This window comes from Xyrauchen texanus, chromosome 31 (assembly GCF_025860055.1).
Source record: "Xyrauchen texanus isolate HMW12.3.18 chromosome 31, RBS_HiC_50CHRs, whole genome shotgun sequence".
Classification (NCBI taxonomy): domain Eukaryota; kingdom Metazoa; phylum Chordata; class Actinopteri; order Cypriniformes; family Catostomidae; genus Xyrauchen; species Xyrauchen texanus.
Window position 1 is genome coordinate 20,514,730 of NC_068306.1, and position 26,160 is coordinate 20,540,889.

Genomic DNA, 26,160 nt, shown 5'->3' on the forward strand with positions numbered 1-26,160 from the left:
TGTATAGTTCCATACTGTACTGCGCGCGAGGATTAGCCGTTAGCTCGTTTGATTTCACAGCGAGCGATCATGGCGTCGGTGCGCAGCCTGCGGGTGTCTGTAAAGTCCGACAGCGCGTCCGATCGGTCAGAGTCAGACTCGGAATCAGAATCGGATCGGGATGCCCGTGAAGCGGAGCCCATGGAGGTGGATGACGGAGAACTGGAGTCCATTTCTGTTAACCGAAGTTTAAAGGAACTGTTGCCGGTGAGTTAGCTTGTAGGCCTCTATTTAAACGCGGCATCGCATGATGAAGTTAGCAGACGGCTGGAGTAGCCAATGCGTTGTAGTGTTCAGGGTGAGGTCTGTCGCATCTCGGCCAGCTAGTAGGTTTTGGCCATAGCTATGTTGTGTTATGCACCATGTCTACCTTTTCCAGCAATATTCGCATATTGTGTTGGATCAGTATGTGCGGGAGCTTGTTTTGAAAATGTTAATCTGTGGCCAAAGTTTCTTGATAGATTTTTCATTTGGCGCAATGTTATTTCTTGACTGGACCAATGACTGAAATCATTCTGGTTAATATAATAGCCCAAGACTATTTTAAAAGCAAACAGTTAACCTTACGAGCTTTCAGGGGCGTCGCTAGACGTCATCAGGGGCTTAACCCACAGGCAATATTATAATATACAAATAAGAAGAATCCTTCTTTCCATGACTTAAAAAATGACCACCCTACCTGTCAAATAATAATTATATTAAGCGCAACACTGACACAATAACGAATTTTGTATGAGCAAACGTCAGACACAATAAACGGATCAAACATGTTTTTAATTTAAATTGCGGAGGATAAACCGAGAACTTATCGGCTCGTTATTTATTGTGCAGAAACTAATGCTAACAAAAAAATCTAAGTCATTTAACAATTTAAATTTGCAACTGTCATTTATCATAATATTTTGTGAATAAATTGAAAGGAAAGTGATGTGGTGGACAAAAGCAAAGTGGAGCGTCTGGGTCTTTACATACAGCACCACCTAACCAGGGCCTCGTTTCCCAATAACGATTGATGTTAGCGGTTAAGAGCGATTTTACGAACGTTCGAATGTTTTTTTACGTGCGTTTCCCAAAACTGCACTTAAAGGTGCACTCAGCCATTCCTAAGAAACACTGATGATATTCGAACTCAACTGGCAAAACAAACACACCTCTCCCTTCAGTATCAGTGCTCCTTTGGAAGCTCACGCATGTGAGAAATTTTTACGTACACCAGCTCCAGACACACAACTCTCCTGCTACAAAATCTAACATTACAACAACAGCATATATGGGTTCTGTGAAACATAGCAAAAGTTATGTTACCTACCTATCGATAACAAAAAGAGCAACTTCTGCATCATGCTTTTTACCTCAGGGAGGTCTCTCTACTTCTGAAAAGCCTCGTTGATGTTGACGCGGCTCTTAGCACTAGACTTATCGTAATCCTTCTATTTTAGTTTATATTTGTCTGATCTTTTTCTCTTGGTTTGTTTCTCAGCCATTTGTCCTCCTTGGAGTTTAGAAAGTTCGCATCAGCCAGATTTGCCATCGCTCTTGTAATGAATATTCCTCTCGATCTACCCCCATCCCCCCCATCCTGTGCACGCGCAAGAACCACCCCCTGTTGCTGATTGGCTGGAGTAGTGTTGTGTGGATCGGACTGTTCCACTTTGTTTTTGTCCCATTTACAGAGCCAGGGCTGTGCACAAATACTATTTTATTTTCTTCTTCAGTCCACCCACAGAACAGACAGCTAGCAGACTGTGAGGAGATATTTGCAGAATTTGACAGTGTATTGGTTACTAAGTGCATGAATGTGCAAGGACGTGATTTAAGTGCTACTTAAGAGAGGCGCTGTCCATAAACATGAAGTGCTGAAATGTGACCGTATAGTGCTGCTTGTCATTGCAACTTCATTATATTTTTTCGTAACTTTAAAACTTTTGTAATTTAGCTTGCTGGAAATATTTACAAATATGTTCTTAAATGTACAACTTAATTCAACACAATTGCATTTTGTTTTGCAATTGTTTTGTGCAGAACAATATATTTATTTTTTACTCATTCATTACTTCATTAATCAGATGTGCATTTTAATATTTCATTTTCAAAATTTGCTCTGTGGGTCAAGAGTAAAGATTCCAGGATCAGGGAAGACAGCGGAGGCCCTTTGTATGGTTCTGCTAATGACAAGCATTAATTGAATGTAATGAGGTTCACCGTGTTATTGTTGTGCAAAATAAGGAGACTATTACCAATCGGGATATCTACCAATCAACGGGAAGTCTGCTCTTTACTCCCAAAAGTGATAACGTTAACAGCAATGCTACACAATATGTGCGGTACCAGGCCCAGGGAGATATTTTGGCTATGCAACCGAGCTGAATTTCTGGGAGGTTTTTGCGAGCTCTCTGTTCAAGAAGGAGATGGCGAGGGAGGCGTGAGATACAGGCTCAAACTTCACAAAGTGAAGCGAAAAATAATTGGAACTGCTGTGAATTATATAGGCCCATTTCAAGACATTGTATGTGGTAACATCCCCTCAGTTACAGTATTGTTTAGAGAGGAAACACCAACAAAAAAGCAGATGATGCATCACCAATGTCGAGTGGGGTTGCATGAATGGCAGTCTGGTTCTTTCTCCTGAATACATTTAATTTCCTACATAACCACTGTAGTGTCCAGAAACTAATGATAACTCTGTGCTGATGTGCCAAAAGACAAAGTATTTCTTTATTACTAAATCTTATCCTAAAGTATGATTTAACCACATTCTCCACATCCATCTCTTGCATTACTGTTCTATTGTTGTGATGATGCTCCGTTTAGTCTAATTTTGAGATTTTATTTTTCTTTAAATATTTATTTTCACACAATATACTACATTATTCTCATATGAATTTAATCTCATAATGCTACAACTTTATATTACAACAAAATTACATTTGCAAAATATTACGACTTTAAACTCGAGGCATTAAAACGCCATCGTGGGATCACAGAGTCAAGTTAAAAATAACTAACATTTTTATAAATGCATCTCAAAACACCTGTGTTGGGTTTCATGACTGTTACACCATTAAACATGATTTGAGGTTGTTTTTAACAAGGCAAAGTTTCAACTTAATGATAAGATAGTGTTTTTTATCCCTTTTGCTCTGGTGTGCAGACTTAAATACAATAATTAGACAAGTTCAATGCCATCTGATTTGAAACCATTTAAAAATCAAGGCACTCTAAAGAGGCTATTTAAATGCAGCAGTTTAACCAGCCTGATCTCACATACAAATCGGCAAGTGTGTGCCGATTTTTCTTTAGCCGAAATTGGGATACGTTGACTGAATTTGAAAAACTGCCTCCAGAAGCTAAAGCGGTAAGTGTTTCAGAGCATATAAACAAGTGTGACGTCCATTTATATCCAGGAGAGGTCACCAGAAGCCAGATGTAAACAGAATTGTTTTCAGCTGCACAGGGTGTAAAACAGTGAAGAGAAATGCTTATTTTATTTAATCAACCCCCCAACCAAAACCCAAATTTAACCTTAACCATTAGTAGAGGCAAAATGCAATGTTGCGGACAAAAATGCACCAACCAATGTGATTGCTTTCTCGTTTGATTGGGGATTGGTCTCCCATGCATCTGATGCAATGCACTACCAGTCGAGCCATGAGGAAAATTAATTGTTGTTGAGACAGTCGGCATACTGTTGCTGATCCTTGGGTAACAGAACTTTCGGAAACAGCATGCCGACTTCCCGTGTGATCATGTTGGTGTAACGCCACACATGACATGGAAATGTGAACCAGTTTTTGGATATATTTTGTTTGACTTTGATGTGAGTTTTTATCATTTTATCAATTGAGAAAATTCCATTGCAATAAACATTCTTTATTCCCACAAAAACAATTATCGTGAGGTTTTTATTTAAAATTAAAAAAAAGGTTAATAAATAAATGTATCATTATGATTTACCATTGTTGAAGTATTGAAATTATTGTAGGCTATTAGACAAGGCTAGTCCATCAGCAGGCTGATCAGACAATGTCAAAGCCTGTCTTTTATTCTTAAGGAAAAAATTAAGATGTTCTTAACCAAATATTTGAGAACTTCAGAATTTTTCAAGAATTGCACTTAGGAAGGTTCTTAAGAACTTCTTAAAATTTATCCTAAGAACTTTCTTAATCTTTTTTTTTTTTTTTTTTTCTTAAGAACATTTTCATGAATCCGGCCCTTGGCTACTGGAATAAGAATCGTACATCATACAAATCTTATCCTTGTTAAAGTTTTGTTGTATTGAAAGTATTGTTACTGTTATACATTCTTCATTCTGATCAACTAATGCTAAATAAAGTCTGGTTGGTTTGCCATTCAGTTATGGATGGTAATTCTTAAATGTGCTAGCTGTCCATCTTAGGGAGGGAGAAGGAAAGCTCCAAAAAAGTTGACTGGCGCATGCATTAAAATCTACTTGGGTGTGAGGATTATGATTGTGGCTTTTATAAGGCTGTGTCAATACGATTAAATATCGATATATCATGATACTTTTTCTCACAAAACTGTATTGATACTTGGATCCATGTATCGTGATATATTGTAAAATTTTCAGTGCAGTCAGAGACACTTCTATGAGGCACGAAAGAGACAAACTGATCCTGCAGGATTCACGGTTTCTCTTACAGACATGTTGGACCTCTCTCACGTGTTTGGATCTAGAGCCAGGCAAAAATATAGATTTTCACTTAATCTCATTTGTACTAACCCAATGTCGCTTCTTAAAAATGCCATTTTTTTTGTATCTGCAATCCCAACATTCAGATTAGCGAAAATCCCATTTGCTACAAAAAAATGTCTGTGATTAGCCTCTGGCTGGTAAGTTATTAGTTTTTGACTGGTGTAGTGGCATAAAAGTTCAGCACAGAGATCATTTCACTGTGTGCTGAGAGTAAAAGTTGACTCTGTGTAATGTGAGTCCAAAGACTAGATCCAAGCAAACCACTTGTTGTTTAATAATGTATCTTTTAATATACTTTTTGTTCTCTACAGTCACTTATTTATCAAAAATAACAAAAAACATTTATTTCTAATCACACATAGCATGAATGCTATAAAGAAGCCTTTCGACCAAACAAACACCGCTGTCAATGTCCTTGACACAGGTCTTAAAGAGAGTACCATTTTAGCACTTATGCTACATATCTAAGTAAATACTTTGAAATAGTGCAAATTAGGCATGTAAACAACAAACATGTAACAATATAGTATATATGTATATATATATATATATATATATATATATATATATATATATATATATATAGTGTATATATGCAATATAAATTATGCAATTTCAATACACCATATTTAGTGACATAATACATGAGCTCCATAAAAAAAAAAAAAAAAAAGCTCAAATTATTAAAACCTATGGATATAGTAAAATTCGTAAAACTGATATGTCCATAATTTAACATGTTAGAAGTTATAGAAAAGAATAACAGCATTAGCTGAAAGAGATTTTCTTTCATATTGTATGTAAGCAAAATGGACATTATAACTGAACTATACCGTAATTAATTGAAATTAAAAGCTAAATCGAACCATGATATCCTGATGTATCGCAGTATATTGCATCGTGAGGTGGCTGGCGATACCCAGCCCTAGGCTTATAGATTGTATATTTAGAAATAAAGCTTACATAATGAAACCTTTGTGCCTCTGATACAGAAAAGCTGCACCACTGTGAGAGAAAATAGAAAGCTCCCACTCGAGGCATTCGTAACGTATCTGATAAATTGAGCGCTAATGGCAGGTAGAAGTCAAATTGTGAATGGGAAATGGGGCTCATTGATCAAAATTTATTTACATTTGAAGCCAAAATTGCATCCTGATGTAATGAACATACATTTTTTTTCTCTTTTTTTTCCATCACAAAAAAACATTTGTAGCTATTAACAAATGATTAAGGGCTTCAGACCTATCAGCCAAGGTCTAGCAACGCCGTTGCAAGCTTTCATTTCAATGTCTGCCAAGTGAAGAATTTATGTTGTCCCTTAATGTTGCTGCTCTCGTGAGTGATTTCAGACTGATTTGTCTTTCCACAGGACACCAGCAGACGATATGAAAATAAGGCTGGTACATTTATCACTGGGATTGATGTAACTTCTAAGGTAAGCAAAGTTTAAATGCTGATTGTGTGAATATCATCCTGCAGTGGTATAGCTGTGAACCTGTTGTTCACCACATTTGAACATGTTTAGGAGGCCATTGAGAAGAAGGAGAAGCGAGCAAGAAGATTTCATTTTCGAGCAGAGGAGAATCTGTCGCAGAGAAATGTCATCTTGGACAGGGAGGTGGTGAAGGAAGGTAGGAAATCTTACACAGTGTGGCTGTTTTTGTTAGCTTACCACATTTGAATTTGTTTGGATACGTGTGTAGGTTGGTCAACTACCTTTAATGATCATGTGTTTCTTTCTCTCTCTTTAGCTATCCCAAAGGTGCGACTGGAAGCCCTACTCATGAGTGGTGTAGATGACATGAGCACTCAAGATATTTTTGGCTACTTTAAAGAGTATCCGCCCGCCCACATTGAGTGGATAGATGACACATCCTGTGAGTTCAGCCTCACTTAAACAAACATGTAATATTATTACTACAGTGTTATCATAAATGCATTTTGTTCAAGGAGGTTACGTTTTGTTTTTAACCCTGACTGTGGTGCTTTTAGTCAAATCACATGCGACTGTTTCCAGGCAACGTGGTGTGGCTAGACGACATCACTCCAGCCAGAGCTCTCATTAACTTGAGTCGGATGCCAGACAAAGAAGAGGTCACAAACGCAGACAGCTCGAAACCTTCTGAAACTCCAGTCCAGCCACAGAAAGGTTTGTCATCTCAATAATAAATATTAGTGTTATTTCTTTGTCACCTAGAAATAGACGCTGTTCCACCAGCCTCTTGAATTATTTTGTTCCACAGATCAAAAGTCTTGGAATCAAGAATACACCAGCATATATTTGGCTCTTTTGAATATGTATTGGCGGCCGATATATTATTGGCTGATAACCGGAAAAATCAAAATATTATTATCGTGGATATATTTTCACCGATAATATGTTATTGTTTATTTACTTGCAGCTGAGACTCTGACTGGCTGCGGCTTATTTTCGTCAGGCAGAAACTCGGGTAGCCTCAAGCGACAGTGTGCATGTGCATACGCCGTGTGAACGCCAAGCCCATGTTGCTCTGAGGATTATTTCAACATCTTTGCACCTTGTTAAGTTATTTTGGGGCTGGTTTTAATTTGGGATCATCTGCTGTAAGTAACAACATATGTCCCATATTCCGTATATGTTTCATGAGGCAGTAAATGGAAACGTAACCAAATCAGGCATGATGATGATCATTTTAGCATATTTCTTTATGAAACAAACAGAATGTGGTAAATTGCATATTGTTACTTGCAGCACAGCATTGTGATTAAAACAAGCCCCCAAAACAACCTAACTTGGTTCATTGAATAATTTTCACAGAGTGACTCAAGATGGCTAAAAACAAGTTTGTGAGTGAAACTAATCTGCTTGTTGTATTTTACAAGTTGAGACTTTTCTAACATTATGACTATTCGATCTGTATGATGTTACTTAATCCCAATTTGTATCGTTCACATTTCATAAATTATACAGTAGAACTGTTACAGATGAGCACTGTATCAAGCTTCTGTGAATGAGATGTGCATGCAAACTAGGGCTGAAACGATTACTCAACATTATCGACAATAAAACAATTAAATATGCTACACGGTCATTTTAATGATGACAACAGGCAGAACACAGAATGGCAGAGGGCCTCTATTCTGTTAATGTAAACGAATTTCCACTTTAATATAAAATTATTGTGCAAAACAACAGTGCAAAACAGCAGTAATAGAACTAAAACCAAACTCAACTGTAAACGACAGATGTAGCCTCAATTGAAGAGCAAAGTTTTGCAGGGCTAAATTGGACTGCTTTCTATTTAAGTAAAAGTGTCAGGTTTCTCTTCAAGAACAAAAGTTGCTCAGATTTCTGGCAACTCAAGAACACGAGATGCTGCGCTGAATAGTCTCTCTCTGTGCTGGTGCTTGGGCAGATAAATACCTGCATGCAATCCGCGCAAGCAATGGAAAGCGATCTTTGTTCATGCGCCAATAGTCAAGAGGATTGTCGCGTATGAGCGTGAAGCGATTGACTGTGTTCTGCAAATGCTTTCAGGTCCTTGAATAACATATAACGTGCGAGGAAGGGCACCCGGTGGACTTTCTGGTGCCCTCCTAGGTAAAGATGGTGCCCTCCTAGGGAGTTGGTGCCCTACGCAGACTGCGTAGTATGCGTATAGGTTGCGGCGGTACTGCTTATTAGTATTATATCAAAACAAAACAAAAAATGCCAAAACAAAAAATTACATTTTCGGCTGAAAATTGTTGGTGGCCGAAATTTCGGTGCATTCCTAATCACATTAATAATTAAATGAAAAACTCAACAACATCTCCTGAACCGCTGCCTCATCATCATTTTCTTCAATTCAGTGGAATTATGGGTCATCTTTCATGTTGTTTGTTGGCTTCTTATCACAAATAATCTCTCCCGTTGCTATGTGCATGGGTTTGTGAAAGAATTGTAGTTACAATTAGGCATAAATGGTCATGTGTTTGATACAGCAGTCGTGTCTGTGCACTTGAATTTAGTGTATGCACTTAACTCGCGTCTTTGTTTCTACATGTGTCTTTGGCTCGCACCACTGCTTTGCCGTGATTTAAACTGAACTCTGAATCGATTCAGAATCATATGAATTGCGATGCATCGCTGGAACTATTTTGTCCAACAGCTATATTTTTAGTGAGTTAAAGATGGATTGAATTGAACAGAAATGTGAGAGAGGTAGTCTTCGCCCTTTATACACTGCAACAAAATAAGTTTTTGATTTGATTGTTTTGGCTTGTTTTCCCATATAAATATCTAAAACTCATTTAAAACAACATACATTTTCTTTAGCAGCTATACTGCAGAAGAATTTTGTTTTTTTTTGAGAATGTTGAATATAAAATTAATAATGCAAATATTTTAAAATACCTAAAAATCCTTCAAAAAAAGATGCATTCACCCGAGAAGCAACATATAAGATATTTAGACTTACTTTTAGAGAATAGATCTTGAATACAAGAATATTTTGTCTTTACTGCACTCGCAGAATTATAACATGTGAAAAAATACACATGTATACAAAATACACTTTGTACCTTAAATATAAGTGTATTTTGTTTAAGTATTTCCGGCATTATTTTTTCAAAACTATCTACATTTTTAATGCGTGTAGGAATAACTTTTAATGCTATTTAAGGCCTTAATTTTCACAAAATCCATTTAATGCTTTTCAATGCACCACGGAAACCCTGTATATAAATATTTGTAATTGTTCTGCTCAAAGCATGTGAATATAAAGTTAATTTTACCATATTGTGAGATATCCTGAAATCATTTTTTTATTTTTACATTTGAAATTCATACTTATTTATTTCACAATTCATTCAATGTGGGAATTCTATTTTGAAAAATGTTGGCCAGAAGCACTTGCAGTAGATGTTCACATTGGTTTAACGTTCCTGCTCTCACAGTCTGTGCTAAACTTGAGAATGAGAGGAATGATTCACAGAACAACATCCTCTGAAATATCCACAGTGGCCAATAAACAAGCCAACTTCAACATTTTCCATTTTTTATTTTTGTTTTAATTGTCATTAATACTGTGTCTGAAAAGATATACAGCTACATGCACAAATGTGACATGCTCCATCATTTGAGTCAGAAGTTTTTGTAGTTTTTGGAGAAACTCTATTTTAGTCTCTGCTATCAAATTATGTTACTTTTCTCACAAAATTGAAAATGTGACAGATTGCGGTAGCTGGCCATTCAAACAGAGCGGATCACAACACACTCACTTGCATCACGTACAAAATAACAAACATGAATGAACATCTAAGGGTATGTTTAAAGATTCAGTACAACAAACTGAAATGTGTCTTCTCTAATGTAATTGCCCTGTCTGTTAATATTGAAATGACAGTGGAGGAAATTAAGGGGGAAAATCTCGAGCCCCGGAGCACACATGATGCACACTGCGCTGACACACACCAAGTGACAATCGCGCACCCGGGTCAATTCTCTGCTGTCTGCATCGCCTTGAATGTCATTTTTAACATATTAAAATCACTATGTTATTTCAAGGCCTTGCGATGTGCATATTGAAATATTTCGATACATTCGATATATCATGCAGCCCTACCATGTATACAGAGATTAGGGTTTGTATTGTGTGTTTTGGTGTTTAATTTTTGTTACATGCTGTTTATCGCCTCATTTTGGTTTAATGCATTATCACAGCTGTTTGAAGTTCATTATTCTGTCATCCGAGATTACTGTAAACACTTATATAAATGGGCACCATACAATTTATGCAAATGTATTTTCATTTATTTCTCATTCAAATCAGCATTCATCTGTAATATAGGTACTTTTTGGTGCGTCCCTACTTTTGAATTATCAGTATCTGCCTATAACTGTCCCCAATTGGCTGATTAACAGAAGTGGTAATTCCTAAAATGTACCGACTGCCTTGTCAACTGAAAGTGCTAATTTTCTGTTTTCAACTTTTTTTTAGAGAATTTATATTTAAAGGGGGATAAAGGAATGACATGAGGAATAACATTTTCCTTTGTCCCTTACAAACTAAGAGATCATTGTACTGTAAAAACATACTGTAAGTTTCAGGCATCAAAACTTCCTCCACTCTGCAAAAAGAGCATGTTGAAACTTGTTGAAACCAAGTTGCCAATACGACACATTCTCTACTTCCTCCATATTGTGATGTCACACTGTGTTTTAAGTTTATGTCTGTCCACCTCCACAAAAACACATCAAAGCCTAATTGAAATGATCACTTCTGTAGTCCCACCCAGCAGCAGTTAGCAATGAGATGGCAATGGGGCAGCAGGAATTGCCCCTCTGCTAAGCCCCACCTTAAATTTCTGACCAATCCTGTTTTAGCCACTGTTGCTGGGCTGCTATTTTCTAATAATGAGGGCCTACAGGAGTGTTTGAGAAGTTTTAAGCGGAATTTTATCACAATGATCGAAAAAATTTAAAACACTTAATTGCCGGGTCACTTGAAATAATGACACAAGGTACTTGGAGAGGATACACGCAGTGTTTATTCTTTCTTTTAAAAATAAATCTTAAAAAAATGTTTTTGCTACACTGTGTCAGTCCTCATAGATCAGCAGAGACACTTACATTTGCTCCAAGGTTAAAGCTAATAACTGAACGTTAATTTGTTTATGTATTGATTCAAATCATAGTAAAAGGAATTGTAAATAAACCGTTTATAGCATCAAAATGAGTGTTATGAGACATTATGTCTCATAACGTTATAAATGGCTCTGTTCTATTAGATGTGTAAGTGCTATTAAAGGAATTTTTTTCTCTTTTCAAGTGAATAATAATAATTTGTCTTTATACTGATTCACAGTGCACACAGTTTTCAATCAAAGTACTATGTAATTTAACAATTTATTTGACAGAAAACAGAATATTTTGCCAACAACGCCATTGATGGTAATCTTTTTGTCATGGAGTGCCATTTTTATTAATTTTTTTCCTGGGCAATGTCTGTGTTGACTCTGACAACTTCTACGATTATCTGATTAAAAGAGTAGTATGGCATTACCAAGGTGTTTATTCTGACACCTTCAGTTCGACTAAACTCACAAATCTGTGTTTTTTTAACAGTACAATTCTCTTTTCATGCAATCTTAATCCTGTATATCATGTTTATTCCTAATAACAATTGAAAATGATTCAAAAAAACTATTTTATTGGTATCAAAATAACATTGACTTATATCAGACTTTATTCTTGTACACACAGGCACTGTATTAAGAAGCACTTAACCTATTCAAATAAATGTTGGTTTTGGTGATTATATCTAAAATGTAAGCATCTGTCAATCAAATCCACTTTGTCTGCACTAAAGAAAGACAGCAAACGTTGAGCAATCTGCCGAGACTGGTGTAGGTTCAATACACAACGGAAAGCGTAAAGTGTCCAGCTTGAATGCTCGACTGCAACCGGCAAGTCTCGCTGATCGCAGTTGAAGTCGAACACCTATTGTTACATTGTGGCTGACCGTGGTGATTGTTTGATTTCCCAGCACAACGAAACTGTGGCTCTGATGATGATGATGATGATGAGGAGGAGGGGGAGGACGAAGGCGAGGTAGATGATGATGATGAAGTGGTGAAAGCAGACAAGAGCAAGAGTAGTGATGGCAGCGAGGGTAAGGCTAGCGAAATTGAAGAGGAGACTGAGAAGACGACACCGGAAACCACAGAGGTAATCAGGATTGGTCACAGCCGTAAGTCAGTTTTTTCGGGGATAATTTTCGTATTCCTTTTTTGACATGCTTTTATTATATCTTTTGATCCCAGACGGACCTGCTATCCCAGACAGAGAGAGAATCTCTTTTTCGGAACGATCCGAGACCCACAATCAAGCCCTTCAAAGGCAACAAGCTGTTGTTGCGCTTTGCCACCTATGGTGAGAAAACAGAATTGGTGTTGGTCATTTTCTACATATGTAGAAACAGTTGCTCTTAATTACTGCTAGGGCTGGGTGATATGACCAGTGTCGGTCCTCCCCATTGACAAACTAATCAAGTTGCTTTAGGCCCCCAGTCCGCCAGGGGGTCCCCACACTGTCAAAGATATTATAAGTAATGTTACAAACATACTGACGGGCCCCCACACAAATTTTTGCTTAGGGCAAGGACAGGCACCAGTGTTGGGGAAGTTGCTCTAAAAAAAAAAAAATTAATTATTTACTATCTACTAATTCCATCTTCTACAGTGTAATTCAATTACTGTACTAATTACTCTGAATTAATTGCATTACTTATTACAAATTACCCTCTAAAACCATATCAACCATGACCAGATGAACAATACAAGGATAGACATAACTTTTCTTTTAGTTCTTTCAAATAAATCATATAAAATCAAATAAATGATTATTGAAATGGACAAAAACATTAAGGGGCAGCATTAAATTATAAAACATAATTTTTAACATTAAATTTCTTACAATTATAAATTCAAAAAATCTTAAATTCACTATAGTTTAATATAGAATTGTTCTAGAGTCTATGCAGTATTTAATGCAATTACATCAGAAGTATCTGTAATAAAATTTCTGAAAAATGAAGAGTAATCTCTACTTTTTTAAAAAAAAAAATAGTTGAATTACTTAGTAATGCATTACACCCAACATATACCGGCACTGAATATAACAATATATATCATTGCGATGATAGAAAGTGTCAGTTGATAGATTTTGCTATATTGTTTATATCACAATATGCAAATATCCATGTGCGTGGCATGAATGTTTTTCTCAGTGGGCAGGGCTTCACTTGAGAATGAGGGGGGAATGAATTGTGGCCGGTAAAAGCATCAGTTATTTGCACATGCTGGTTTAGCCTCGATTCTCTAAATTTGCGCTAATTGCATGCAAAATTCCAATCTTGCAGGGCAATTCTATCTGATTGCTCAGACTAACTCAATGTGTGTTGAACGATTGCTGATATTATCGATAGAAATGTCAAGAAAATGAAAAGGGGCTTGTTGTTAAAACAGGTGTGACATCTGTGGTGTTGGTTTCATAAAGCAGACATGGAGCAGACAAAATGATAATCACTTGTGGTATTACAAGCAATCTGTTTTGCCACCTCAAAATGAAGCGTGTTAAAGAATATTATGAAAGCCAAAAGATGCGCTCCGCATCAATTCATTTCTAATCATTTTTTTTTTTTTTTCAAGAACTGTTATTTTCATTGGGCATTCAAATGTGGCATTGTGTGAAATTGAGCAAGCATCTTTGCAGTATCTATTACTAATGTGTTGAAAATTGCTGGGGGAAAAATAACCCACTTCATGAATTTCGCAGTGGGATTGCACACCTTATGCAACATTTCAATGATCCCTGCTCATTTCATGTTCACAGTATGGGAAATTCCCATATATAATTTTTTTTTTTTTTCATTTTAACATGTTGGTTAATATTATTAATTCCCAAATAAAAACACAAAAAATCAGTAGTTTCTTTATAGGACTATAAATCTATGTGTCTCCGTGCATCTCTCTACGTGCAGCATAGACGCGTGCATATGCTCTCGCAGTGTCACAGAGTGCTAGTGTTGTTCCCACATAAAAAAAAGGGCATTTCTCTCTAATTTTTTGGCCTTTAGATATGGAGTGCTGGATGAAAAGTAATAAACTTAGTTAAACCCTAGTTATATAGTGCATCCGGAAAGTATTCACAGCGCTTCACTTTTTCCACATTTTGTTATGTTACAGCCTTATTCCAAAATGTATTAAATTCAGTATTTTCCTCAAAATTCTACAAACAATACCCCATAATGACAATGTAACAGAAGTTGTTTGAAATCTTTTCAAATTTATTAAAAATAAAAACGAAACAAATCACTCAAAATTGAGCTCAGGTGCATCCTGTTTCCACTGATCATCCTTGAGATGTTTCTACAACTTGATTGGAGTCCATCTGTGGTGAATTCAGTTGATTGGACATGATTTGGAAAGGCACACACCTGTCTATATAAGGTCCCACAGTTAACAGTGCATGTCAGAATACAAACCAAGCCATGAAGTCCAAGGAATTGTCTGTAGACCTCCGAGACAGGATTGTATCGAGGCACAGATCTGGGGAAGGGTACAGAAATATTTCTGCAGCATTGAAGGTCCCAATGAGCACAGTGGCCTCCATCATCCGAAAATGGAAGACGCTTGGAACCACCAGGACTCTTACTAGAGCTGGCCCCCCGGCCAAACTGAGCAATCCAGGGAGAAGGGCCTTAGTCAGGGAGGTGACCAAGAACTTGATGGTCACTCTGACAGAGCTCCAGCATTTCTCTGTGGAAAGAGGAGAACCTTCCAGAAGAACAACCATCTATGCAGATGACTATTGATCCCCACAAACTTTGCTTTTGTGACCAGGACAGTGATATTTTGAAATGTACCTACTTCCAATGAGAAAACTGACGAATGTGTGTCTTTTTGTACACAAAGTCAGCAAAAAACGATGCCATTGAGCATAATGCTTATCTGGAGTTGAGAAATTTCTGTCAAAAACACACAGAAATGGCTTAATGAAAGCTTGATTTAAATGGACACTTAAATATTATACTTGTTGGGTGCATAAATTGTCCTGGAAATGTCCTGGAAAATTGTGGCTTGAAAAGAGTGGGAACCCTGTACAGTTTGCAAGTGCACACGGGGACAAAGATCGTACTTTTTAGAGAAATGTCCTCTGGTCTGATGAAACACAAATTGAACCGATCATTATGTTTGGAGGAAAAAGGGTGAGGCAACACTTCGAGACATCAGCCAGGAAGTTAAAGCTCAGTTGCAAATTGGTCTTCCAAATGGAAAATGACCCCAAGCATAGCTCAAGTTGTGGCAAAGTAGCTTATGGACAACAAAGTCAATGTATTGGAGTGGCCATCACAAAGCCCTGACCTCAATTCAATAGAAAATTTGTGGGCAGAACTGAAAAAGCATGTGTGAGCAAGGAGGCCTACAAACCTGACTTAGTTACACCAGTTTTGTCTGGAGGAATGGGCCAAAATTCCAGCAACTTATTGTGAGAAGCTCTTGGAAGGCTCCCCAAAATGTTTGATCCAATTTGAAAAATGTAAAGGCAATGTTAACAAATACACCAAATACTAACAAAGTCTATGTAAACTTTTGACCCACTGGGAATGTGCGTCAAGAAATAAAAGTTTAAATAAATAATTCTCTCAACTATTATTCTGACATTTCACATTTTTAAAATAAAGTACTGATCCTAACTGACCTTAGACAGGGAATGTTTTCTACAATAAATGTCAAGAATTGTGAGTTTAAATGTATTTGGCTATGGTGTATGTAAACTTCTGACTTCAACTGTACAGTATATAAAGAATATTTAGCTTCAGACACATTTCTAAAGCCATGCATGATGGTACAAATGGCTATATTTCATTTTTGTGTTGGGGAAAGTGAAAACTTTGGTAGGGCAAGTACAAATCTGAACCACTGGTCTTACCTGACAGTGAAAAGAATCCGTAGCATTGAGCCCTGAAGTAGTTTTAATTCATGAAGTATTTAATTCAATGAATTTGGTGGTGATCTCAAATATCATGAATATTGCGATTGATTGTAGAGTGCTTTGCATTTGGCCACTACGTTTCCTAAAGAGTGAGTCATTAGACAAATTGTATGATCTTTCAGAGCTGCACAATTATTAAATAACATCAAAGTCTCTGTATTGTCATATGTGATCATTAAACTGCAGAAGGCTGTGATTTAATTCAATACATGGTCTATGTGAACAGGTGACACTGTTCTCTGTGTGCATGCAGGCATCATGATATGCACTTAAGTGGTTTCAGAGCAGTTTGCGTGCAATGGGAAAGCAAAGCACTGCAGGTTCACACATTCATGCATTTGCAAAACATTTGTAACCGCTACAAGTGAATATACAAATAAAAAATGGGACACAGTATCACAGAAAAGGAGGTGACTGCGTTTCACCAAATTTGTTGTGTGCAACATTGCAAACTGTCAAATGCACACTGCTCTTCCAATGTTCTGCCAAAATGAAAGCTCTAGGTCAAGTAAATATGTCAAATATAATTCGCAATAATAATAATAATAATAATAATAATAGTAATATTAATTCAGTATTATATTGCATCATAATAAAATTAAACTGGGTTCAAAAAAGTGAGGGAACTTTTTTGATTGTGATAATAAAATTTGGCTGAAGATTAATTGTCCAAAAATGTATTGTAATTTATCATTTCATTTAGCACACCCTGTTCATTCACACAAAAACAAATTATAGTTTCAATGTAAGTATTGCATTGTATTACTGCATTGTGGTAATGGTGCATCTAAATGAAAATTATAAAATATGGTTCTGGCTTTTTAACTTTGTAAAAGAAAATAAAAAATAAATAAATGGAAAACATGCCTTCATTATTTTTAGACTTATTTCATGCATTAAACATTTTTGAGTATACTTGGCTACTATAGCTGTTTGTTTAAAATCAACAAATTCTAATGCCGTTTCAGAGCAAATACTTAATTATCGAGATCAATAAATTGAAAAAATATCTATATAATTTTTTGAAGCCATATCGCCCAGGCCTTATTTCTGCATGCTTGTGTTGTTTAAGATTAGATGGTTCAAAATGTGTGCATTTAAATGAGTTTGTCAAAAGTTAAAAAGATCTGTGCATATTGTGACTGTTGGCTGATTTTTCTATCAGATGACAAAAAGGAGTTAGGTGCGGCCAGGAGAAGTCGGTACTATATGAAATATGGGAATCCAAATTATGGCGGTATGAAAGGCATCCTAAGTAATTCCTGGTAAGAACTTGAATTTTTTGAAGGAAAGGCCCTGCTGAAAAAAATGTCAAATACATTGGCCCTTTGGACAATTAAGCTACTCTTCAGGATATAATAATTAGATAAAAAATTATCAAACTAAGTGGCATCTGATGCAAGGCCTTTTCTTAGAACTTTTTGCAATGAACTCTAACCAACTGGTCCCAATGTCATTTATAACGGTTGAAGTCAGTTCCTTTTAAGTTGACATGGGTGCCTTAGTAGAGTAGCCACAGCTGTAGTTCATCACATTACTAACTATCAACTTGTTCCATTAAGTTAGAATGCCAGAAAGAGTCTAAACATTTGGTCTTAGTTTCAAACAGTAGATCTATCAGTCAAATAAAATTTTAGATGTGTGTGTATATATATATATATATAAAATTTTATTTAGTGTGGTTGTGCTATCTTAAATGCCACTTGGTTTGATATTGCACTATCTATTGCAATAAAATGCCATACATTTAAGTGTGGCTTAAGTGTTCTAATACTTTTTGAGGCCACTGTACACACCTGCAGTTGTGTACTTGGAATTGACTTGTATAGTTCCTGTCCGTTTCTATAGGAAACGGAGATATCACACGCGGAGAATCCAGCGTGACGTTCTGAAAACCAAAAAGTCTCTTATTGGAGACAGCATGGGACACACCCCACCCTACACTCACCGACACTCTGGTATGGAAAAAAAAGACTCATTGTTAGTTTTTTTGTATTATTATTATTTTAGCATGTCATGCACAGAGCTGGTCCCTCAATATCTGTCGTGGTTACAGCCCTGCTCGTTTGTATAGGTCCTTTATTATGGAAGTATTAGTTAATTGTCATTTTATATGTATTGTTTTAGCTGACCTGGTAAACCTGCCAGAAGAGCCAATAACAGAAGAGGAAGAAGAAGAAGATGATTTAGAAGAGGACATGGATGCTGATGATAGAGTGGTGGAGTACAGAGAACGAGGAGACAAGGAACGGGGTGAAGGGGGTCTGCGCAGTCGCTTAGGAGACCCATCACCTGGCTCTTCAGATTCAGATGAGATGGACTATGACCTGGAACTGAAGATGATCTCTACACCCTCCCCCAAAAAGAGCATGAAGATGACCATGTATGCTGATGAGGTGGAAACCAACCTTCGCAGTCTTCGGTGAGTAATGAATCCTTTTTAGAGTCCTACACTGGGTCCAGTTGTGGAGAGATGGGAGAATAATTCCTTTCATACCTTGCACACGTCTTTCTCTTTTTGAGAAGTCTTTGATATTTGCTAGTATTTATGAACATTCCTAAATTAACAATTGTGTATCTTCCACTTCTCTAGTAACTCTATACAGGGTGACACAAGTAGCAGTGTTAAGAGTCGCATTGGTAGTAGTAGTAGTTGTGGTGGTGGTGATTGTGGAGGAGGTGGCTCATCCAAATCTACATCGGACAAAGTGACAGATGTGAGGCAGTTATTGGAGGAGAAGAGGCAGGGACTCTCTCAACCAAGATCACGTCCCCCAGTGATGTCTTCTAGTGGCAAGACTGGTTAGACTCTCATCTATGATGTATTTATTAAATAGTTTTTGCTTTTTAAGGAATATTTCACCCAAAAATTCAAATTCATTTTTCCACAAAATAAGTTTTGCAGAATCTCTAATTTGTTCTTTTCATACAAATAAAAGTGAAAAGGGATAGACTCTGTGAAGCTTCAAAAATTCCAAAAAAAGCTCCATTGAAGAACCATACAATGTAGTTCATACATCTTATGATCTATATTCCTGTGTCTTCTGAAGTTAAACCTTCCACAATACATTGGGTGCTTCTCATTTCTGAAATTGTGCATCCTCGTTCCCTGTACTTGCTTCCTTTCCTCGCTCCTAGGATTGGGTATTGATACAGGTTTCCCGATTCAGTTAGATTCCGATTCACAAGCTTTTGATTCCGGTTTCGATTCAATATCGATTCATATGGGTTAGTTTCAGTTATAGTTTCCTTTTTGCTTACAGAAGTAATTATCTCCCAGCTAATGCTGTTAAGTATGCAGGGGACCTTTTTACTTCATTAGGAAAATTATACATTTTACAAATTATGTTTGATTACTTTTTCTTCATTTTGGTAACATTTTGGCTTTTTAAAAATGAACAAATAAATGTATTCAATCAATAAATAAGATTATATTTCATATTATTTTTTGTTACATACTTATTGTTAAATTGCATAATTTGTTCTATTTACAAGTATTTACATTGATTTGTTGAACACGTGCTAAAACCGCTACTGTCATCGGCATATTTGTAAACACTGAACAGAACTCAAATGGCTTTACCTCATCTGTGTGATGCATGATTAGAATTAAATGTTTTTTTGTAGTTGTTTTTGATAAACAACTCCATCAAAAGCAGAATGGTATTAAAAGAGACAGTATTCAGTGACAAATGGGTTGCGTGGATCTCGTCTTGGACACACGTTACACGGAACAACTTTTACTCTCAACACACTGTGAAAGGATCTCACTGCTGAAAACTTCACAACTAAATTACAAAATTTCTGGTGAGTGAAATGTAAACATTTACCATCCAGTTGCCAAACATATTCATTTTAGCTGCATGGTACAAGATTTGGGTGATTTTTCTCTCATTGTAGTGTAGACTGTTGCACATTGAGTGAAAAATCAATCTTGGAATTGAAGAATCGATATTGAGATCTTTCAAATGAAGAAAGTGTTTAATCTGGAAAAACAATATTTTTACCCACCCTTACTGGCTCCCCCTCTTAGGAAATGAGGAATTGATGCAAGTAAATGAAATGAGGATGGAGGAATCAAAGTAAGATATATTTGTAAGCCAGGCATGTGGGAGGACGCAGGTGGAATAGGCTCCCGAACAATCTACTTTTTATTTGTATTTCAGGCAATTTCTAACATCAAATAAGTATTTGGTGACTTTTCTTTTAATTATTCGACTTAAGATGGACGATTATAGCGATTCAATGGCTTCTGAAAAACAACGATGGACTAAAACAATGGGGAACACAGCAAACAATGCGGCTGATAGTCATGGTGACAGTAAGCTACCCATAGACCTTGACAAACCTCCACACAACTTTGTTATTCGAGCTGAAAGCAACCATCACAATACAGGTGAAAGCAGCTATTGACTCTCCCCTTGCCCCCATCATCGCTGGGACAGGACGAAGAGAGTGGGACAGGGACAGCACGAAGAGTGTGTGTGTGTGTGTGTGTGTGTGTGTGTGTGTGTGTGTGTGTGTGTGTGTGTGTGTGTGTGTGTGTGTGTGTGTGTGTGTGTGTGTGTGTGTGTGTGCGGTTAGCACGCTGCGCTATGAACCTGGCGACCCCAGTTCGATTCCCGCTCATGGCCCACACCAGTGAGGATTATCTGAACCGATCCCGGGCCTCCCCTAGGTAGACTCAGACTAAAATGAGTACCTGGTGTGTAAAACATCGCCACTGGGGAGACAAAGGATGGTCTCCATCATCTGTAAATGGAAGAAGTTTGGAAGCACCAGGACTTCTTACTAGAGCTGGCCGCCTGGCTAAACTGAGCGATCGGGGGAGGAGGGCCTTAGTCAGGGAGGTGACCAAGAACCCAATGGTCATGCTGACAGAGCTCCAGCACTTCTCTGTGGAGAGAGGAGAACCTTCCAGAAAAACAACCATCTCTGCAGCACTCCACCAATCAGGCCTGTATGGTAGAGTGGCCAGACGGAAGCCACTCCTCAGTAAAAGACACATGACAGCCCGCCTGGAATTTGCCAAAAGGCACCTGAAGGACTCTCAGACCATGAGAAACTAAATTCTCTGGTCTGATGAAACACTGATTGAGCTCTATGGCCTGAATGGCAAACGTCATGTCTGGAGGAAACCAGGCATTGCTCATCACCTGGCCAATACCATCCCTACAGTGAAGCATGGTTGTAGCAGCATCATGCTGTGGGGATGTTTTTCAGCGGCAGACACTGGGAGACTAGTCAGGATCGAGGAAAGATGAATGCAGCAATGTACATGTCCTTGATGAGAACCTGTTCCAGAGCGCTCTAGACCTCAGACTGGGGCAAAGGTTCATCTTCAAAAAGCCTAAGCACACAGCCAAGATAACAAAGGAGTGGCTACGGGACAACTCTGTGAATGTCCTTGAGTGGCCCATCCAGAGCCCACATTTAAAATGATTGAACATCTCTGGAGAGATCTGAAAATGGTTGTGCACCAACGCTCCACATCCAACCTGATGGAGCTTGAGAGGTCCTGCAAAGAAGAATGGGAGAAACTGCCCAAAAATAGGTGTACCAAGCTTGTAGCATCATACACAAAAAGACTTGAGGCTGTAAATAGTGCCAAAGGTGCTTCAACAAAGTACTGAGCAAAGGCTGTGAATACTTATGTACATGTGATTTATTTATTTTTATTTTTTTTTAAAGTTTTTATTTTTTATAAATTTACAAAGATTTCAAACAAACTTTTCACGTTGTCATTATGGGGTATTGTTTGTAGAATTTTGAGGAAAATAATTAATTGAATCAATTTTGGAATAAGGCTGTAACATAACAAAATGTGGAAAAAGTGAAGCACTGTGAATACTTTCCGGATGCACTGCAGTTTGTGTGTGCGCTTTGCTGTTTTTTTTTGGTTTGCTGTTATTTTTTATCATTTGTTTAAGCACGTTTATTTAAAAAAATAAACAATAATTATATAATAATATAATTCAAGAGCACAATTTATGGCCAGATAAGTTTGGGTTAGGTGGGAGGTAGTTAGAGTGGGGATGGGGTATGTGTATTTCAAAATTTGTCTTTACTGCAAAATTTTTGTAGCCTATGTACTTGAAATTCTTTGTTTATATTTTCATGGGAGTTTTGTGCGAGTCTTTGCTGACGGCATGTGCATCATAATGCTTGAAAAGCACTTCACAACATGTGATCTTCCGGACAGCAGCTGCTGCAATTAAATGGCACACAAAAGTGACGTTAATGGCAATTATACAGTATATTCACTTACAATTCCCTTATTTGGGCATTAAATTGTGATTGGACTTTAAATTGCACAATAATCAGATGATTATTTAATAATCACAACAGGTCTACTGCTGTGCTTTCTCACTCAAGCATCCTCGGGAACCTTCCTCGGCCCTCGCATTGCATTTAGAGAATTTATACATCCTTCATGATAGCAGACTTTGGTTTCAGAGTCAGTGGCTTGAGGATGGACAACTTAAGCAATGAGAAGCACCAATTGTGTCATTTTTGGGTGAACTATTGGCTTAACCTCATTTTAATGAATTGATGGCCACAGAATTGTATGCATCTTTTTGTTTTTCTCTCCATAGATGTGAGACAAAGATTAGGCAAGAGGCCACACTCTCCAGAAAGACAACAATCTGTGTCTCCCATCATATCTAGGAGTGCAGTTTCTCGGAGAGAGCCTTTGACAGACGTGCGCAGCAGACTTGGCGTGGCTAAACATGATAGCCGTGGTCTCTACTCGGAGTCCTCAAAAGATAAGAAAACCGGTACACACAAAGTAAACGTAGAACTTCTTAGTTTCTTAGTGTCCACTAATGTCACATCTCCCCACACTTAGTTTTCTGATAATTTTGCTGGAAACTTCTAATACTCTCCGTATGTGTGTTCTAGGGAGCTTGTGGAGTCGCCTCGGCCCATCACACAAGGACGGTAGTGACAATCGCAAGGTTACTTCTCGAGCGTCCTCCTCAAGAAGAGAGATAAGACGACAAGATGACGTGGAATCTGATGGAGTTGATGAAGACGATGATGAAGAGGATGACTCTCAGCTGCAGAAGATGTGGGGAGCAATGATCAAACAGAAGGAGCAGCAGTCCAACAAGATGAAAAAAAGCAGACTGGACAACCTGCCATCACTGCAGATCGAGATCAGTCGAGATAGCAGTAACAGCTCGGACAGTGACTCCTAAGTGACTCCCGCTGTAGGGGGAAGTGTAGGAAATTATGGTGTACAAGATAAAGTGGAAGAGAGTTGGAGAACATCTGGACTAAGAGACCCTGACATAAATACTTGAACATTCCCACACTCCCACCTCTTGCCTCTATATAGACTTTGCAGATGCTCTCCTTTGGTCTCTGTACTGTATTGACTATTAGAGAGTTGTTTAGAAAGAGAGGACAGACTCAATTTTTGTTTTGTCATTTCAAAGAAAGGGCAGTGATGAGAAAGCCCTTGTGTTTGTTTTTCTTCAAAAGAAAATGTTGAGATTGATTTTATTGAACTCATTGAGGGCCCATTTTTAATATATGGTGATGCACCAGGTTAATTAAAAAAAAAAAAACAGTCCTATGAGTTGATTTAGTGACTGGAATATCAAGTGATGTAAATTGGTGTCTAATAGCAATAGTTTTTTAATATTGTTCGTGTCAATGATAAGTTAATGGATGGTTGGGTTATATTCATGTTACATTACTAAGACTGTCCAATCACTGTGGGTTTGATGCGGAGACGGTACTTTTGTTTCTCTGGTGCAAGCCGTATTATTGCAAAGACCGGACCAGGATGGATTAATGCTTTAATTTACTCCGCTCTGTGAGAGGGGCACATACTGTAGTCAGTTTAATGATCATGTTCCCAACACAAAATTGTCTACATTCCCTAAATATATGTGATCAGTGAAACAAGATTTCATGAGGAAAAAGCCTTGTATGTTAAATAAACTGTAATAATTAAAAAACAATATTTTTTTTTACATTGAATTGGGTTTCAAATAATTGGTACACTAGAAACTGATATTGTGTATTATACAACCGTTCCAGTCTAATCTGATTGGGCGAGCAGTATCCCAAGAGTGCTGACATATAGTACAACAGCACTGGGACGCTTCATACCCATAGTATACTTCAGTCAAACGCAAACAGGATGCATAACACAAATCTTGTCATCAACAGAGTGCTCGAGCACTGAATGCGCGCAACCTAATTTTTCTAATCGCTCGGCCTTGTACGAACATAATGTGCATGCACCTGGAATTATTTGCACTAATTAGTAGGCCCCCAGAGGTGGCGACACTCACATTTGAGCTGTTTTGGTCACAAAAAATTCTAGAAGATGATGTGATCGCTGGTAAAAAACAGGAGACGAAGGTAAAAACAACAACAGTGGATGTGTACGTCAAGAACATGTGTGTGAGGAGGTCAATGGATACCTGTACTTGTTTAACTCCAGTCTGAAGGAATATAAAGACATCTTTATGCTTCTAAACTCCTGAAGAGAAATGAAGTTTGTCGTAGTTGTAGAATGTATACACCAAACGCCTGTGTATGTCCACACAGTCAGATGGGAGTATGCATTGACAGGCTCGCGTCCGCGTCAAAATCGAAGTATATTTTGGGCTTCACTGTTTGCATCCCTCTGCATCTGTGTTCGTGGCTTTCCAAATAGTGGTGGGGAATCGATTCATTCTTCATTTTGATTTAATTTCTAGAAATTGCATATTTACTCCCGTAGGTGGCGACAAATTAGCATCTTTATGTAATGAGCAGGTCCAAATGGAATTGCAAAATTTCTTGCCATTTTATGTGCTGCTTTTGTTGGAAATTCTGCGGAATGGATGTAAATTATCTTAAACGGAGTTTGAGTGCACTGCAGTTGTAATTGTTGCTGGTTGATAGTATTATCAAATTATCTAAATATATAATAAACACGCAAGGTGCATGGGACACGTGGAAAATTGTGAATGATGGGTATTGCAAATTTGTGGAAATCTGAGTTTTCTGCAGAGTTTTGTGTGTGCAGATTCCATATGGGCCCAGTTATTCCATCACTGACTAAACTGATTTGTCAAAAAAACAAGAGTCGTTCACCATCGCAACAATTAAAATTAACAAATGATTCAGAGATGTAGAGAGTAGGGATGTTTTGATTACCCAATTTCACAATTAACCACGATTAAAATGGTCACAGTTATTCAACCGTAAGAATTTGTAAGCTATGGTTAAAAACCGGGAAAAAACAACCATGTTGTCCATTTTAAAAAATGTTACTGAAAATGTGTCTTTCAGTGTAGGTCTAACTACTTACGAAACGCGTGTGCCCTGCCCTCTGCCTGGCTGGTCTGTGATGCTGAATTTTGACCCTTATGACTTTCCATAATTGTCTAGTTATGGACGTAGACGGGGCGCGTGCAGAACGTGAACTCTAGGAACATGGCGGAACAACGCAATCTCCTGGAGTTGTATCCGTCGAAGAAGCTAATTAAATCCGCTATTTGGGAGCATTTTGTCTATCTAAAAAAATGACACCGGTGTTGTTGAAGACGGGTATCCAGTATGCAAAACGTGCAGACAAAAATTGGCAGCAAAAGCGGTGAACCCATCTAATATGTCCAGCACCTGAGGGATCACCATCCAGAGATTCATGCCCAGATGAAGGTAATCATTTTACAAACATAGTTAATATTATATGTAGTGTACTACTTGCCTTTTGATAAAGTCAAACATTTAATTTAAACTGTACATCCGAAGAGTTGTATATTTTAGGTTTAAAAGAGGACGGGTTCAGCTTTTATGTTGTGAATGCGATGCTTCCAAATAGTTTTTCCTACTTGAATAAGATTTCAGTGAGGCTGATCGTTAGATTACTGAATAAAGAAAG

The 26,160-nt window shown here is 37.5% G+C and overlaps 1 protein-coding gene across 1 annotated transcript; it reads left to right on the forward strand.

Moving 5' to 3' along the window:
* Positions 1-12: 12 nt before the first annotated feature.
* Positions 13-24,205, forward strand: LOC127625316 (nuclear cap-binding protein subunit 3-like). Its single transcript, XM_052100542.1, has 13 exons — positions 13-246; positions 6,123-6,188; positions 6,279-6,384; positions 6,505-6,630; positions 6,771-6,902; positions 12,262-12,443; positions 12,539-12,647; positions 17,437-17,536; positions 18,120-18,229; positions 18,399-18,693; positions 18,865-19,073; positions 22,868-23,050; positions 23,175-24,205. Exons 1-13 carry the CDS (start codon positions 70-72, stop codon positions 23,471-23,473), a joined length of 2,094 nt encoding a protein of 697 aa, XP_051956502.1. The 5' UTR covers positions 13-69; the 3' UTR covers positions 23,474-24,205.
* Positions 24,206-26,160: the final 1,955 nt, after the last annotated feature.